At 42.7% G+C, this 14,457-nt stretch overlaps 1 protein-coding gene across 7 annotated transcripts in view; it reads right to left on the bottom strand.

The window, feature by feature from the left end:
* Window positions 1-14,020, bottom strand: part of LOC308253942 (signal transducer and activator of transcription 5B) — a 61,229-nt gene extending 47,209 nt beyond the window's left edge. Inside the window, exon 1 of one of the 7 annotated variants that reach the window (XM_080679717.1) lies at window positions 13,777-14,020. In XM_080679717.1, the coding sequence (XP_080535843.1) occupies window positions 13,777-13,786 (10 nt within the window). In that variant the 5' untranslated portion in view covers window positions 13,787-14,020. Of the gene's footprint in view, window positions 1-11,851; window positions 12,010-13,776 lie in introns of those variants that run through there. The other 6 variants (XM_080679715.1, XM_080679716.1, XM_080679713.1 and 3 more) reach the window with 6 other exon arrangements.
* Window positions 14,021-14,457: the final 437 nt, after the last annotated feature.

The raw sequence follows: 14,457 nt of genomic DNA, 5'->3' as shown, positions 1-14,457 counted from the left end.
AGAAGCAAAAAGAACCATAAAATTAACAGGTTTATTAATGAAGGCATACTAGGCAATATGTTTATAGTTTTCTTTTCTTTTCTTTTCTTTTTTTTATGGAATCCAACTGTTGGCCATTTTTGTTGTTGTTTTTAATCCTCACCCAAGGACATTTTTCCATTGATTTTTCAGAGAGAGCGGAAGGGAGGGAGAGAGACAGAGAAACATGAATGTGAGAGAGACACATAGATGTGTTGTCTCACACACACTCCAGACCAGGGCTGGAGGTTGAGCCTGCAACCGAGGTACATGTTCTTGACCAGAATCGAACCCACAACCCTTCGGTTTACAGGCTGATGCTCTATCCACTGAGCAAAACCGGCTAGGGCTATAATTTTATTTTCAATATGTAAAAATATTTATCTTCATGAATTTGAGTTAACTACTCATGGATTTAGGTTTAAAAAGCATTAAAAGATACTACCTGGTTTCTTTTATAGTTTAGTAGTCTCAAAACTGACTTAAAATAAAATTCTTTTACAGCAAATTTCATTACAGTAAGTTACAAGGCATAATCTAAGTTAAGGTAGATTTTTACTGAGGTGACTTTTACATAAAATAAGTAGGTCTTCTGGTGGGCTCAAAAATACATGTTCCTTTTTTTTTTTTTTTTTAAAGATTGTAATTTTATTTGCTGCAAAGTAATTAAGACCTAAATAGTGGTGGCTCCAGAATTCTCCTAAAACATCAACTTACAGCTTATTTTCATTTTACTTCTTTAAACTCCTTAAAATGTTAAAATACTTTTAAACACTAAATCTAGTTACAAATAAACTACTTAATGTAAATTTAATTAAGGCAGAACACGTCTTTTGTATTACTAATGACATATACCCAAGAGAAAGTATCTTTCGCTAGACATTTCCTTTACCAGATATTCCCAAATGAATACCATAATAAACATTTAGAGAAGTCATTAAGCATGACTAATGGAATTACAAGGAAAAGAAACCTAGCAACCTTTGTAGGTATCATCATGAAAGAGAAAGCAGTACAACAGCAAGTGCAGAAAATATATTGAAATAATACAATGATCAGGGTTGTAAGAAGTTAAAATAAATTAAGCCTGTTTTTTTTTCCAAAAGTCAAAACAACAATAAATACACACCTTCAACATGAAAAGAATAGTAGCTTAGCAGAGCACATATGCAAGTATGTAAAACATTATAATTTATTTTTTTAAAATATATTTTATTGATTTTTTATAGAGAGGAAGGGAGAGGGATAGAGAGTTAGAAACATCAATGAGAGAGAAACATCGATCAGCTGCCTCCTGCACACCCCGCACTGGGGATGTACCCACAACCAAGGTACATGCCCTTGACCGGAATCGAACCTGGGACCCTTGAGTCTGCAGGCTGAAGCTCTATCCACTGAGCCAAACCGGTTAGGGCAACATTATAATTTCTTTATCATATTTAGAAAACAATATAATTTTTATCAGCTTATGAAGCATTCCACCAAGTATAGGAAATAACTCAGTGCTCAAGTTCAAATTATTTTAACTAAAAATGTTGAATACAATGGTAATGATTTTAATATAGTTCTTCAACAAAATATGTCATCTAATCATACTAAATAAGTATACCATGCGAAATAGTTAACACAAACACAAATTATTCATTTTTCTGTTCCTAAAAAGGAAACATTAACTGTTATTCTAAGATAAATCAATACACAAATGTCATTTAAAAAATTACTTTCCCCCCAGCTTTATTAAGATATAATTGACATATAACATTGTGGAAGTTTAAAGTATACGTGTACAATCATTTGATGTGTGTATATATTGCAAAATGGTTACCACAATAAGGTTAGTAAACACATCCACCACATAGTTACAATGTGTGTGTGTTTGTGTGTGTGTGTGTGGGGGGGGGTGAGGACTTTCAATATCTCTCTTAGCAACTTTAAAATATACAATACATTGTTAACTATAGTCACTATGCTGTATATTACATCCCCAGAGTTTACAACAGAAGTTTGTACTCTTTGACCACCTTCACCCATTCTCCCACCACTAGCCCCTGGCAGCCACCAATCTACTGTTTCTATGAGTTGTTGTTTTTTATTATTATTAGATCTATATTTAAGTGAGATCATACAATATTTGTCTTTCCCTGTCTGCTATTTCATTTAGCATAATGACCTCAAGGTTCATCAATGTTGTCATAAATGGCAGAATTTCCTTATTTTTATGGCTGAATAACACTCCATTACATCTACACTAATAAAAGAGAAATATGCAAATTGGCTGTACCTCCATGACACCCACCAGTCAACCAGGAGGGAGTATGCAAATTAACCCAACCAATATGGTGGGTTAATTTGCATATGCAGGCACGGAGCGAAGACTGAAGGCTCTGGCCCAAGGAAGACTGAAGACTGAAGACTGAAGAGGCTTGGCTTCTTCACTCTGGCCTCAGCGGAGAAGCCTATCCTCGATGCTTGGCTTCTCCGCTGTGGCCGGAGTGAAGGCCTGGGTCCTGGATGCCGGAGGAAAACCGGTGCCAGCAGCCAGGGGAAGGAAGCCTATTGCACGAATCTTCGTGCAACAGGCCTCTAGTATAAATATAAAGAGAGGACATAAATATCACATTTTCTTTATCAATTCATTAAAATAACTTTTTTCTTGATTATAAAAGTATTTCCTGTTCATTAAACAAGTAATAATGAACAGGAAATGCTAGGAAGTACGCACACACACATCAGGAATCTCACAATCCAGAAGAAATCTTTTTTTAATGCTTATTCTTTTTTCCAAGCACAATTGTATGTGGTTCTTTAAAAATAATTTGCTTTTTAAAAAAATATTTTTTTATTGATTTCACAGAGGAAGGGAGAGGGAGAGGGAGATAGAAACATCAATGATGAGAGAGAATCATTGATCGGCTGCCTCCTGCACGCCCCACCCTAGGGATTGAGCCCAAAACCTGGGAATATGCCCTGACTGGGAATCAAACCGTGACCTCCTGGTTCATAGGTCTATGTTCAACCACTGAGCCACAGGGCTATAATTTGCTTTTTCATTTAGTAATATATTATAAACCTTACCTAAGTAATTAAATATTTTTCATAACATGATTTGAAATGGCTGAATAGTATTCCATTGTATAGAAATTCCTAAATTTAATTCATTAATCCTATAATGCTGAACGTGAAATTGTTTCCAATTTATTGCTATTTTAAATAACACTACGAGGAATAGCCTTGTACACAAATCTTTGAACACATTCGAGATTCTGTCATCCAAATGGAACTGTTAGATAAAAGTATAGGGACATTTTTAAGGCTCTCAATACACATATCAAACTTCAAAAAAGCACCAAATTACATTTCAACCCATGAGTCATGAAGGTGTCAGTTTCCCTCATATTCCTAAGCAACACTGTTTTTATTTTTTCAATGCTGTTAGTCTGCCTGGCCGGCAGTTCAGTGGTTAAGCATCAACCTATGAACTAGGAGGTCACGGTTCAATTCCTTGTCAGGGCACATGCCCGGGTTGCAGGCTTGATCCCCAACTGGAGGTGTGCAGGAGGCAGTTGATCAGTGATTCTTTCTCATCATTGATGTTTCTCTCTCTCTCTCCCTCTCCCTTCCTCTCTGAAAGCAATAAAATATATATTTTAAAAAATATTTTTCTGCCCTAGCTGGTTTGGCTCAGTGGATAGAGCACCCGGTCAAGGGCAGGTACTTCGGTTGCAGGCTCCTCCCTGGTCGGGGCACGTGCAGGAGGCAACCAATTGATGTGTTTCTCTCACATTGATATGTCTCTCTGTCTTTAACTCTCTCTTCCTACTCTCTCTAAAAATCAATGGAAAAATATCCTCAGGTAAGAGTAAAAAAAATTTTTTTTTCCTTATTTTGTCATTTACCTTTGGTTTCTGGCATTATGAGCATAAAGAAGTTTTTAATATGTATGCATATTGTATATGCACATGTATATCTATATTTCAACATATCCTTTTATGAGTTGTTCCATAAAAGCCACTGTTTTAAGTTTGTCCTGTTCAAATGTACCAATTAACTGGAATATAATGCTAAGTTTTGTCCAAACTAGACTTCACATTTGGGTAATAAAAATTCAAACCCATAAATCTGGACGAGGTCACATTTCTAGGACAAAATTTAAAATGTGTGTTTAAGGTAATAAGCTATCTTACTTAAGGACTCATCCCTTTAAACTTACGTGCTTTGCTCTGGTGTTGCAAAATCAAGGGCTCATGCTTCATCCCCAGCTCAGCATGTTGACTGTAGCCATGTCACTCAGGAAGCCAAATGTTTTCCATTTTGTTTTAATACCTTCAACAGCTAAAGAGGAAGGCCAATCTCTATTCACATCACAATGAATTTAGTATTTTCACGTGCTATTTAAACTCGTTACAGGATAAACTTATCTTAGGATAAGCTTCAGGGTTTCCATTTATCACTACATAATTGAAACAATAACAACATAAAAAGAAGGAATATTTGCATTGCATCTCTATATATCAGACCTCCCATACCTTTTGGAATGAGGCTCTACAATGTCCAATTCTCACTATAATTCTTCCTCATTTTCTACCAGAAACAGATCACAAATCCTAAAAACATAAACCCACAGGGTAAACTGACTTACATTTTGTAAAGAGCTGCATATTTCTGTAAATCTCGTTTGCTACTTTCCTCAAGCCTCAAAGATGACCAAGAGATTTTTAGAAAGAGGAAACAAAAGATAGAATTAGCATTATTTCTGAGAGATAATTTTACCTAAACTATGGATGACTATATCTTGAAGAATGCTCTATGATAAAGCTGAAAAATCCCAATTTTTAGTATCTCAACAGATTAAGTGCTGAGCAGTTTCTTTTTTATAAATACTACAATGACATTTGTGAATGTAGCTTAGTTAAGACATTTCCCCCAGGTTGGGTTTTCAAATCCCATTCTTTACAAAAACAGTAGTGATTTGCCACCAGCTACAAGCTGTGAATGTTAGACAACATAAAATAGTTTTTCATAAACTTTCTAATTTACTCTCACCTAAAGGCTGGAAAACCCCACTGAAGTCTTCTTAAACTCAACAGACATTTTAAAAAGCGTTAATTGTAGGACCTCACTGACACAAACATAAGGAAATTCTGAGTTATAGATACTTCACATGAAGCTTTTTCCACTGACACTGTAACTTTTGTCAACATTCAAAGAAAATTCAACCCTGGTCAAAGGTGACAGTTTGACAATCCTGGAAGCTAACATCCTCTGTTTATTTGAACTAGTTTATACTCTCTGCTCAGGGAATTCAAGTTTTTCTCATCCCTGACTTGATCTTTCAAATTCAAATCACTACACTTTAGGGCTTGTGAATTATATCTTCAAGATTCAACTTCACAATCCACCTCCAAGGAAAAGTGCTCAGAGAAAATAAGCATCAGATACGAAAAGGAATATGTTTCTTCGACTAGTTTCTAATGACCATTTGCATAGCCCTAAACACACAGTAATTTGTTCGGCTGCCTTTACCCCCACCCCCAAATTAAAATCCTTAAGTCCTTCTATCTCAGAAATCACAATTAGTGGCTTTAATAAAACAAGAATAGGACCATAAATCCCTTCAAAATAAAGCTGTAAAGAAAATGAGCTGGATACTGGAGTCCTCAGCCAACAAACACTTGTGTCACTTGCCACACTGGCACAGATGTTCCTTTTGTTTGTCAATAAAGGCCAAGAAGACAGCTTACAGCACGTCTCCTATGGTATATAGGATAATGCTAGTGTAAGAACAACACAGGACAACTTATAGTTAAAATGAAGACTCTGTTTTCATGTAATTCCCACCAGGGATATATACATTAGTTGGAAAAATGCTTATCATGTTCATAACTTTAAAAAATTCCAAATATATGACATTTTTTTCTATTAAAAAATAAAGTCCATTTTGGAACACAAATAAAAATATAGGAGCCTTAAAGAAGCCGCTGTCTTACTGCAAGGTTGCAGCTGCCCACACTCCTTTGCGGTACAAGGGTTAGGAATGCAGTCTCTGAAATCAGCGTGGCCTGGATCTGGATCCAGCGCCGTCATTGCTAGCAATGTGACCTTGGACAAGTTACTTAACTTCTCTGTGGTCATTTCTTCATCTTTGACTGAAGATAATACAACCCCCCCCCCCGCACCCCCCGAGGATCATGAGTTAAAACATGGCAAGAGCTGTAACAGTGTCTGCTTGGCACTGGAAATGGACAGTGTTAGGTATATTTTCATTATCTTTGTACTTTTAGGCTTTGGACATCATCTGAGTTACTTTTTAATAAATTTTCTGATCGCTTTTTGAAAGATGGCATAATCATGAGTATATAGATAATGAGTGTATCTTCCCAGAGGAGCCCAGAGTAAGCAGAGCCATAGCCTAGAGTCATAAATCATCATTTTTAGTACAAATCATGGATGTGGCTGTTCCTGGTAACTTCAGCTTGATTTCCCATATGCCAAAAAATCCCCTATGGGGGGAAAACAAGCAGGATTAGAAAACCCTTGGGTTTGTCCTGTGAGCATTACAGAGTAAAGCCAAATTCACTTTCACGAGCCTGATGGGCACTGGCAATCTTAGTCACCAAATTAATCCCAACAAATAACAATAACTGATTGGCTCACTGATGTATTTCCCCTTGTCTTCCCCAACCTTTCTCTAACGAGTCAGAAAGGAAAGTTTTCATATTTTCTGAGAATCTTATTATGGCTCTCAAACCATCCTCTGTATCTTAGTATAATTAAAAAAATGAGTCAGCACAAGCACTTCAAACACCTAGCAGTGCATAGAATATGGAGATATTTCTCTTCATAATAGAAATCTGGGAAAATAAAAAGAGTTAGTCAGAGTGTCAGAGGCAAGGGAAGACTAAATGGACAGTGAGCGTTGGACCAGATTTTGCAAGCGAGCTTCCAGAAGATAAATAAATGTTCTTTATCAATCAATATATGTATTTTTCATCTTAATAGTATTATAACACATGAGAATGGATGTAACTATTATGAATAAACCCAAAGAAGAAATATCCAGTATATGACAAGTTATAACTTCTCCTTTCTTGAGTATTGGAAGGGGGTAAGGGAGGTTATGATACTCTATAGGTATTAACCATTATGCATTTGCAAATCGCATGATGCATACCTGCACAACATGCTAATGCAGTACTGCCTTTAGCAATGTGATCCAAAAGAAAATGTAGGACACATAAGCATCCCTCAATGGCAAACATATTTGAATGCCAATTAAATTAAGAGTCTAGTCATTACACTTCTTAGAATCAAGTCAGTTGAAGGCCCAGAAAAGACCACTTGCTTCAATGTCTGAAACAATATTATCACATGCTCCTTTCAAGAACGTACTTCTTCTCAAGGCTCCATGTACCTCACACTCCAGCATATATATAAACAGTAACCTACCACATGAAAATTACTGGTGAGGGTCAAGGGAGAGTTTATGGCTCAGGGTCGTTCTTCCAAAGTTCTACCACCATCCCCTAAATTTTTCCTTGTTCTTATTTAACTCCTCCATGACATTCTGTATGGCTTTCAGGTGAAGTCAGAAAGAACTGCCATATTCACTGTTTAATACATGGGGTTCTATATTGTATAAAGCAAGGGCAACCTTTCTTTCTTCACGGGGCGGGGGGGGGGATTGAAGGAGGGGGAGAGATAGGGAGAGAGAGAGAGAGAAACATCAAGGATGGGAGAGAATCATTGATTGGCTGCCTCCTGCATGCCCCACACTGGGGATCGAGCCCGAAACCGGGGCATGTGCCCTGACCGCGTATTGAACCGTGACCTCCTGGTTCATGGGTGGATGCCCAACCACTGAGCCATAGCGGCCGGCTGGGGCAACCCTTCTTTAAAGGCTGACATCCAAGGCTCCACAGAACACCATTCAGCTCCATCTAGTGCTGCGCAGTTTCTAGGTACCTGGGGAGGAAACAGATGGCAGTAGCCGCCCCCCCCTTTTTTTAAATTGCGCATTTGTTGTTGTTGTTTTAAGATTTCTTCCCAGGCTGCTAAATCTTGAAAAGAGTTGGGGAAAGATTCAGGAATGTCTTGCCTTCCCAGCTGGGTCTTCAGGCTGAGCTCAGTAAGACTGTCATGAAGCAGCGCAACAGGTCAAAGACAAACCCCATGGCCTCTGATGCTTGTCTTTGTTTAAAATTGAATTGTGACACTAGAGGAGGTTCTATGTGGACCTAATTTTGAAAATACAAACAGGAAGCACCCCCACCCCAATATTACCATTAAAAAAAAAAAAAGGAAACCAAACCTCAAAGTTACCTTCCAAGGAAGTCATGGGTGTGACCAAAACTAACAAAAGTAATAAAACGTCATCTAAAACCCTGAAACTACCAAAAGTGAGGGTCTCATTCAACCAACTAAAAATCTAACTCTTGAAATGACTCCTCTCTTTGATGAGAGAAAACAGCACAGACTTAGATATGTAAAATCTTCTCCAAACTGGCTTAGGTTTTTCAATGGTAAAGAATCATCAATAATAATTTTTAAAAATCTAATGTCAATACTCTACTTAAAATAAGGACATGCTAATTAAGAGTGAATACAATTTTAAAAAACGTTTTATCACTGTGATGCTCACAATTTAAATGTACCAAAAAAAAAAACCAAAAAAAAAAAAAACCTGTCTAACCAATGGAAAGTAGATGGTTAAATTTGACTTTCTATTCCCAGAAAGAAGCATAAAACTTGTGTTTCTAACACTGCAGGGGGGAAAAAAACACTTCTTATTTTAGAACAGTTCTATTAACAAAGCTCAGATTTAAAGAAAAGTGTTTTTCCTTTAAACACCACACAAAATTGGGGACAGTGATAGTTTCGAACTAACGTCTAAACATTATTTTTTATTAAGAAGTTCCTGAGTCAAACTATTTTGATGCTTTATTATGTAGTAAAAGGATGTTTTTCTGAAGAGTAACTATGAATTATCAGATAACTTTTTAAAAGAATACGTTTCAAATGCTCAAAACACACCAATAAAAATAGGAGGTTTTTGCTTCCTTTTGTAAGAATGTGGTAATCTGCACTCTAATAGAAAGGGAAAATGTGTCGCTGGTCATAAGAACATTCAGAAATCCGTGAGTACTTTATGAATACGTACATGTTTGCAGGGCACTAGAATAGTGAAGCTTTTTTTCATTCTACCTTCAACATGCAATTGAATCTTGAGCATATCATTTACCTACTTATAACATCTTCCTTTTATAAGACTACCTATATTCCCTACCTACACAAAAATAAGTCAAAGGAACCGCCACAAGGACACTCATAAATATAAACCTAACACAAGTCACAAATAACTTGAATGTAACTTGAAAAATTTTAATATAACTTCAAAAATTGACATAAATAGCAAAAGAGCAATAAATGACACCTTTAACTAGTCTTGGTGTGTTTGTTTTTTTATATATACATAAACATTTTTAAAAATCAATTGAGAGCAAGGAAATGAAGATGAAATGAGAAGTTGGGGCACAATAGGAAGTGCTGACCAAAATATTTATGTTGTAACACTCCAAACAATGATAGCACTGTTTTCCCCTCCCATCACATCTGTCATGAAGTACCCATCTAAGAAACACATCCACCTTCAATTTCTTAACACAAAATCCCTATTAATATCCTGTTGACAAAAAGATGAATCCTGAAAAGGCAAGCTCTGGTGAGAAGGTGGAAGGACTGATGTAGCTGGGTATACAGCAATGAGTGGAATGACTGATGTAGCTGGGTATACAGCAATGAGTGCAGCAATGAGCGCCAAGTTATGCAATAACCAAACTGCTGGTGATAGAAATCAACTTTTTTTTTCTTTCTTTCTGATGTTTTGTGTTTTTAAAGAAAGATCTCTTCATTCCTTCCTTTATGTCTCAACCAGGTGCTCAAAATGTTCATCTTCCAAAGGCCACAGAAAACAAGTCATCTGCTAGCGAACACTTACCTGACCAAAGGTGTGATACTCTTTTCATTCAACACGACAGACATCACAAGTGGTCACACAGTAAATTTTTTTTTTTTTTTTTTTTGGCAAATCGGCAGCCCCTTTCCCATTTATGCTATCAATTCTAACAGCTGTAATCTGCCATGAGATGGAAACTGGTACCGAAACAAACCAAAACACCAATGCCTGAAAAGAAACCTTCAAATGTGGAATCCATTTGGAAATGCTCAGAACCGATCCAATGTTCAGAGTGTTACAAAATAAAGTTAGAAAACCACGAACGGCACACTAACTACAACATATCGTCTTCTACAAACGATGAAAGGCACACTAAATAAAACAAGTCCTTTTCCAATGACTATAAACAAAGGCGCAAGAACAGCAGAACTGTGTAGAAAGAGGCAAAGTTCTATTATCTTCATGGAACCACAACGAAATTACTTGAGGTAATATACTCAACAGCTGAAAGCTTATTATGGCCCAGGCGGCTATCCAACCGCTTTGGAAACCTAAGATACAAGCAGATGATAAACACCACTGGAAGACTGAAAAAAAAATGACATAAGATCAGTTTAATAATTTGATGACACACTAGTCCTTTCAAAGGGCACTCATTCCCCCAAAGCACTCCGGAGACAACTTATGAAATTCTCTGGAGGCAAAGATCCACTACTTCACTGTGCATTGGGACGAGCCCGGAACTGAGAGCTCTCTGGCCGACAGTTCAGTCCCCCAACTACCTCACAGCTGTGTGACCTGGGCAGGCCACGTACTCCACCTATCTGGGCCTCAGTTTCCTCATCGGCACAATCCACGGACGTGGCATCATCGCCAGGGCCCTTCCCAGCTCGGGCCTTGCATCGCCCGCTCTGAGCACGGTTGGCTTATTTCAGCGAGGACAGCCTGAGCGGGGACAAGAAGGAAAAGAACCTGGCATGGCTCGCTGGGAAAGAGAGGGTCGCTGTCTCTTTCTGCCTTTACAGTTCTGGTGGTTTTCATGAATCTCATCTTCCTGAGAGCTGGCACCTGCTTTCCTTCTTTGCCATTCCCATCACTGCTGGCTACAAGTGTCTGCAATCGCCTCTTGCTCCACACACGTTCCTTCCTGACCATCTTGCCAGATTCCTTCAGCCTCAGACCAGCTTTGGGGACACACGGGCTCCCCTTCCTCCGACTCTCTATCTACCCCGACACCAGGTGCACTTTTTTTTTTTTTTTTACTCTTTATCCTGGGCTAGAAAAAACAAACAAACAAACACGCTGCATGCCCCTGCCTCACGCATGAGCCGGGGCCTGGCGGGTCCATCTGTGGGATCCCGCACCCAGAGCCTTATCGACACGTTCGTATTTGCTGCCTTGACTCCTTATAAGGCACTGCTCCCTGAAGCTCCGCTAATACCCCCTACCCCACCGGGCACCTCCGGCTCACCCACCCACCCACCCACCCATCGCAGATACCTCTTTTGGAAGGAGGAGGAAAAGCAGGGAGGCGGCGGGGCTATTCGGAACTGCACCGTGAAAGTGTGAGTGGCCCCCTCGGCTCTCAGGGGTGGGCGCCGGGGACCCTCACACCCCCTCCCCGGAAACGGGCGCACACACCGCCTCGGCTCTGCACCTTCCGCCCGCCGAGGCCTCCGCGCGACGCCCCCTGCATGCCCGCCCCGCGCCCCCGCCGCCCCTCGCCCCGCGCGGCCACCGCGGCCGCCTCCCTGCCCGGGAGCGATGGCGGCGCTCGGCCCTGCCGGGCGGCTCGGCGGCAGGGGCGCGGGGCCCCGCCCGGGACGACTCGCTGGTCTCGCCCCCGAGCCCCGCGCCCAGGGCTGGCCCCTCAGCTCCTACCTCGCCCAGCCCCTCGGGCGCCAGCAGCTGCCTTCCGCCCGCCTCTCGCTCGCGCCCTCCCTCCTCCGGGCCGCCGCGCGGAGTCGCCTGCGCAGGGCCCCCGCCTGGGTGACGGCTCCGGCCGCCGACTCTCCTAGCGCCCGGGCCCACGGGGGCGCGCGCGCCGCTCGCTCGCGGAGATCGGCCGCGCGCGCCGCCCGCCACCCTGAGCGCGCCCCGCGCCGCGCGCGCCGCTTCCTGGTTCCGCCTGGAGCGCGCTCGCGAGCCCGCGGTCCCTCTGACCCCCTCCGCGGCCGCCCAGTAGGGACAGGATACCCTCCGCACACCCGGGGTGGCTGCACGCTCCGGGAGGCCGGCGCCGCGCACTGCCCCTCGTGGCCGAGGTGGTGTGGCTTCCCCACTCGCGTGCCCAGCAAGGTCCCACGAGCAATGAGCAGATGCTGCTTTGCTTAGTGTCGACCACCACTGGCGGGGCTCGGGCCGGACTGTGTGGTCGTGCGGATTGGCCCCCCTCCGCAGCCCTCCCACCTCCCTTCCCCAGGGCCTGCATTCTGGGTCCTGTCCCTCCCAAGCCAAGGTCAGAAGTCCTCCACTGGCCCATCAATAATTATCCCGGGTTTGCTCCCAGGAGGGCGTTTCAGCCAGGGCTCCTGCTGCTTACCACCCAGATGGTGGAGAGCCTGGATGGCCACAGCAGTTTACATTCACCCTGGCCAACTGGATCCGTCCACTACTCCAGAGTGTATTTATGGGGGACTTGGGCGGCTGAGACCATTTCGCTCCCTAGGGAACATTGCTAGCAGTCAGAGCTGCGGGAGGGGCTGACTGCTCTATCCAAAAAAGAAATAATAAGCAGGATCACTGCTGTAGGAGAAAGAGGTCTCTGAGACCCTTTTCCACGTAATGGGGAGGGGGTGCGGTGTCTGAGAAGGCAGCCTGAGTCACCCACTCTCCTCTCTTCTGGGTACATCTCCCGGAGCTGGCCCACGGTTTCCCTGGCAACCCTCCAAGGGCCAGCACCAAAGCAAGGCATGTCAGATCTCCAGAGCCCCAGCTGCAGGGGCAGCAGAAGGAGAAGGACCCAACACATACACACAGAGATCCCTTCCCTACAGCCCGAAAATCTACATGTCCAGGGATGACCAAGATCAGCAAGGCCCCAAGTTCTCCCATAATCCTCCTTTGGCAGCTCTTCCCAGCAGCCTCCTCTTCACCCCCAGAATAACACCAGCCACAAAGATCCTTGTGTCTGTAGCTGATCACAAAGTCCTTCTCCCTGACCCAGGCTCCTGCTTCTATCCCACACTCTGGGCCAACACCTGGCACAGTGCTTTGCACAGAGTAGGTACAGGGAGCTTGGAGGCTGGAGCAGGAGGACAGGCCTGAGCAGGAAGCTGGACAGAAGCACCAGCCCTGAACTCTCTGGCAACCCTTCTGACAGTCACTGTCCATGATGTTTCCACATCAGGGCGCACCACTTGTAAGCTTTCATACCTGCACACATTCTGTTCCCTCTGTCTGGAATGTCCTCCTGCCCTCTCGATGTCTGCCCTTTGGTGACACTTGTTCCAGGCAGTACAAACCTCGCCCTTCCTGTTCCCCACCACACGTTCATGCCTCTATTATGGCACCTCTGGTGTTAAGGGACACTTTGTTTACGCGTTTCCCTACCCCCAAACGGCAGACACAATATTCCATTCCCCCTAAAACCCTCACCCAGTGCCCAGCCCAGAGCAGACATCCACTAAATATTTGAGGACCAAGATCTTTGCACTAGGAATAGAAATGGAAAACCAGGAGGACTGTGTTGTAGTTAATTGCCCAGACTTGAAAACCAGGCTCACTGTCAACTCCTTCAGCCATGTAACCTTAAGTTTCCTGCCTCAATTTCCTCACTGTAACATGGTTATAGTCATAGGACCTACCTTGTCGCATTCTGGTGAGAAGTGAGTTAATACATATAAAGTACTTCCAACGCTGTCAGGCACTACGGAGATGTTAACTATTATAATTGATTTTAGTAGCAGCTAACATTTGCATCCCTCTTGCTAGGACTGGTCCGTCCAGCTGCCTGCTGCCGTGCCTCCGGGTGCTAGTTTGAATGCCGTGGAGGGTGGGGCAGGGAAGGTTCTCTATGGCTCATCTTCCAGCACATCTCTCACTGACCACTAGGTACCAAGCTAGAGCTGGCTGGCTGTGTGCACAGACACCAAGAACAGAATGTTCTGGGTCGCTCCCTCAGCAAAACAAGAATGTTGTCAACTTGAGACAGGAAGGAAGGTCCAATACCAACCTCTAACTACTTGCCAATTCACATGAGGTGAGACCCTCTTCTCCTGGGCCTCAGGGATATAATCCCCTAAGATGAGGGGACACCAGACTGAGACATAACACATAAGGAGTCCTGGAAAGAAAGAAATTGAACAGGAAGCCAGGATCCAGAAAGACCCAGCAGAGAGCCCACACAGAAAGGTCCTGGAGGCATACCTGCACATGCAGAAATGTCCACAGGGGAGAGCTGATGTCATCTCGTCACCCACACTAGCCTGGCCCAGGAGAGAAAGAGGCTTGAGGGAGCCTGGAAGTCTGGTGGGCAGCCTTGTCTA

Source organism: Plecotus auritus (genome assembly GCF_963455305.1).
Source record: "Plecotus auritus genome assembly, chromosome: 7".
Taxonomy (NCBI): Eukaryota; Metazoa; Chordata; class Mammalia; order Chiroptera; family Vespertilionidae; genus Plecotus; species Plecotus auritus.
The sequence above is the reverse complement of the archived record's forward strand: the minus strand, read 5'-3'. Positions and strand labels throughout refer to the sequence as shown.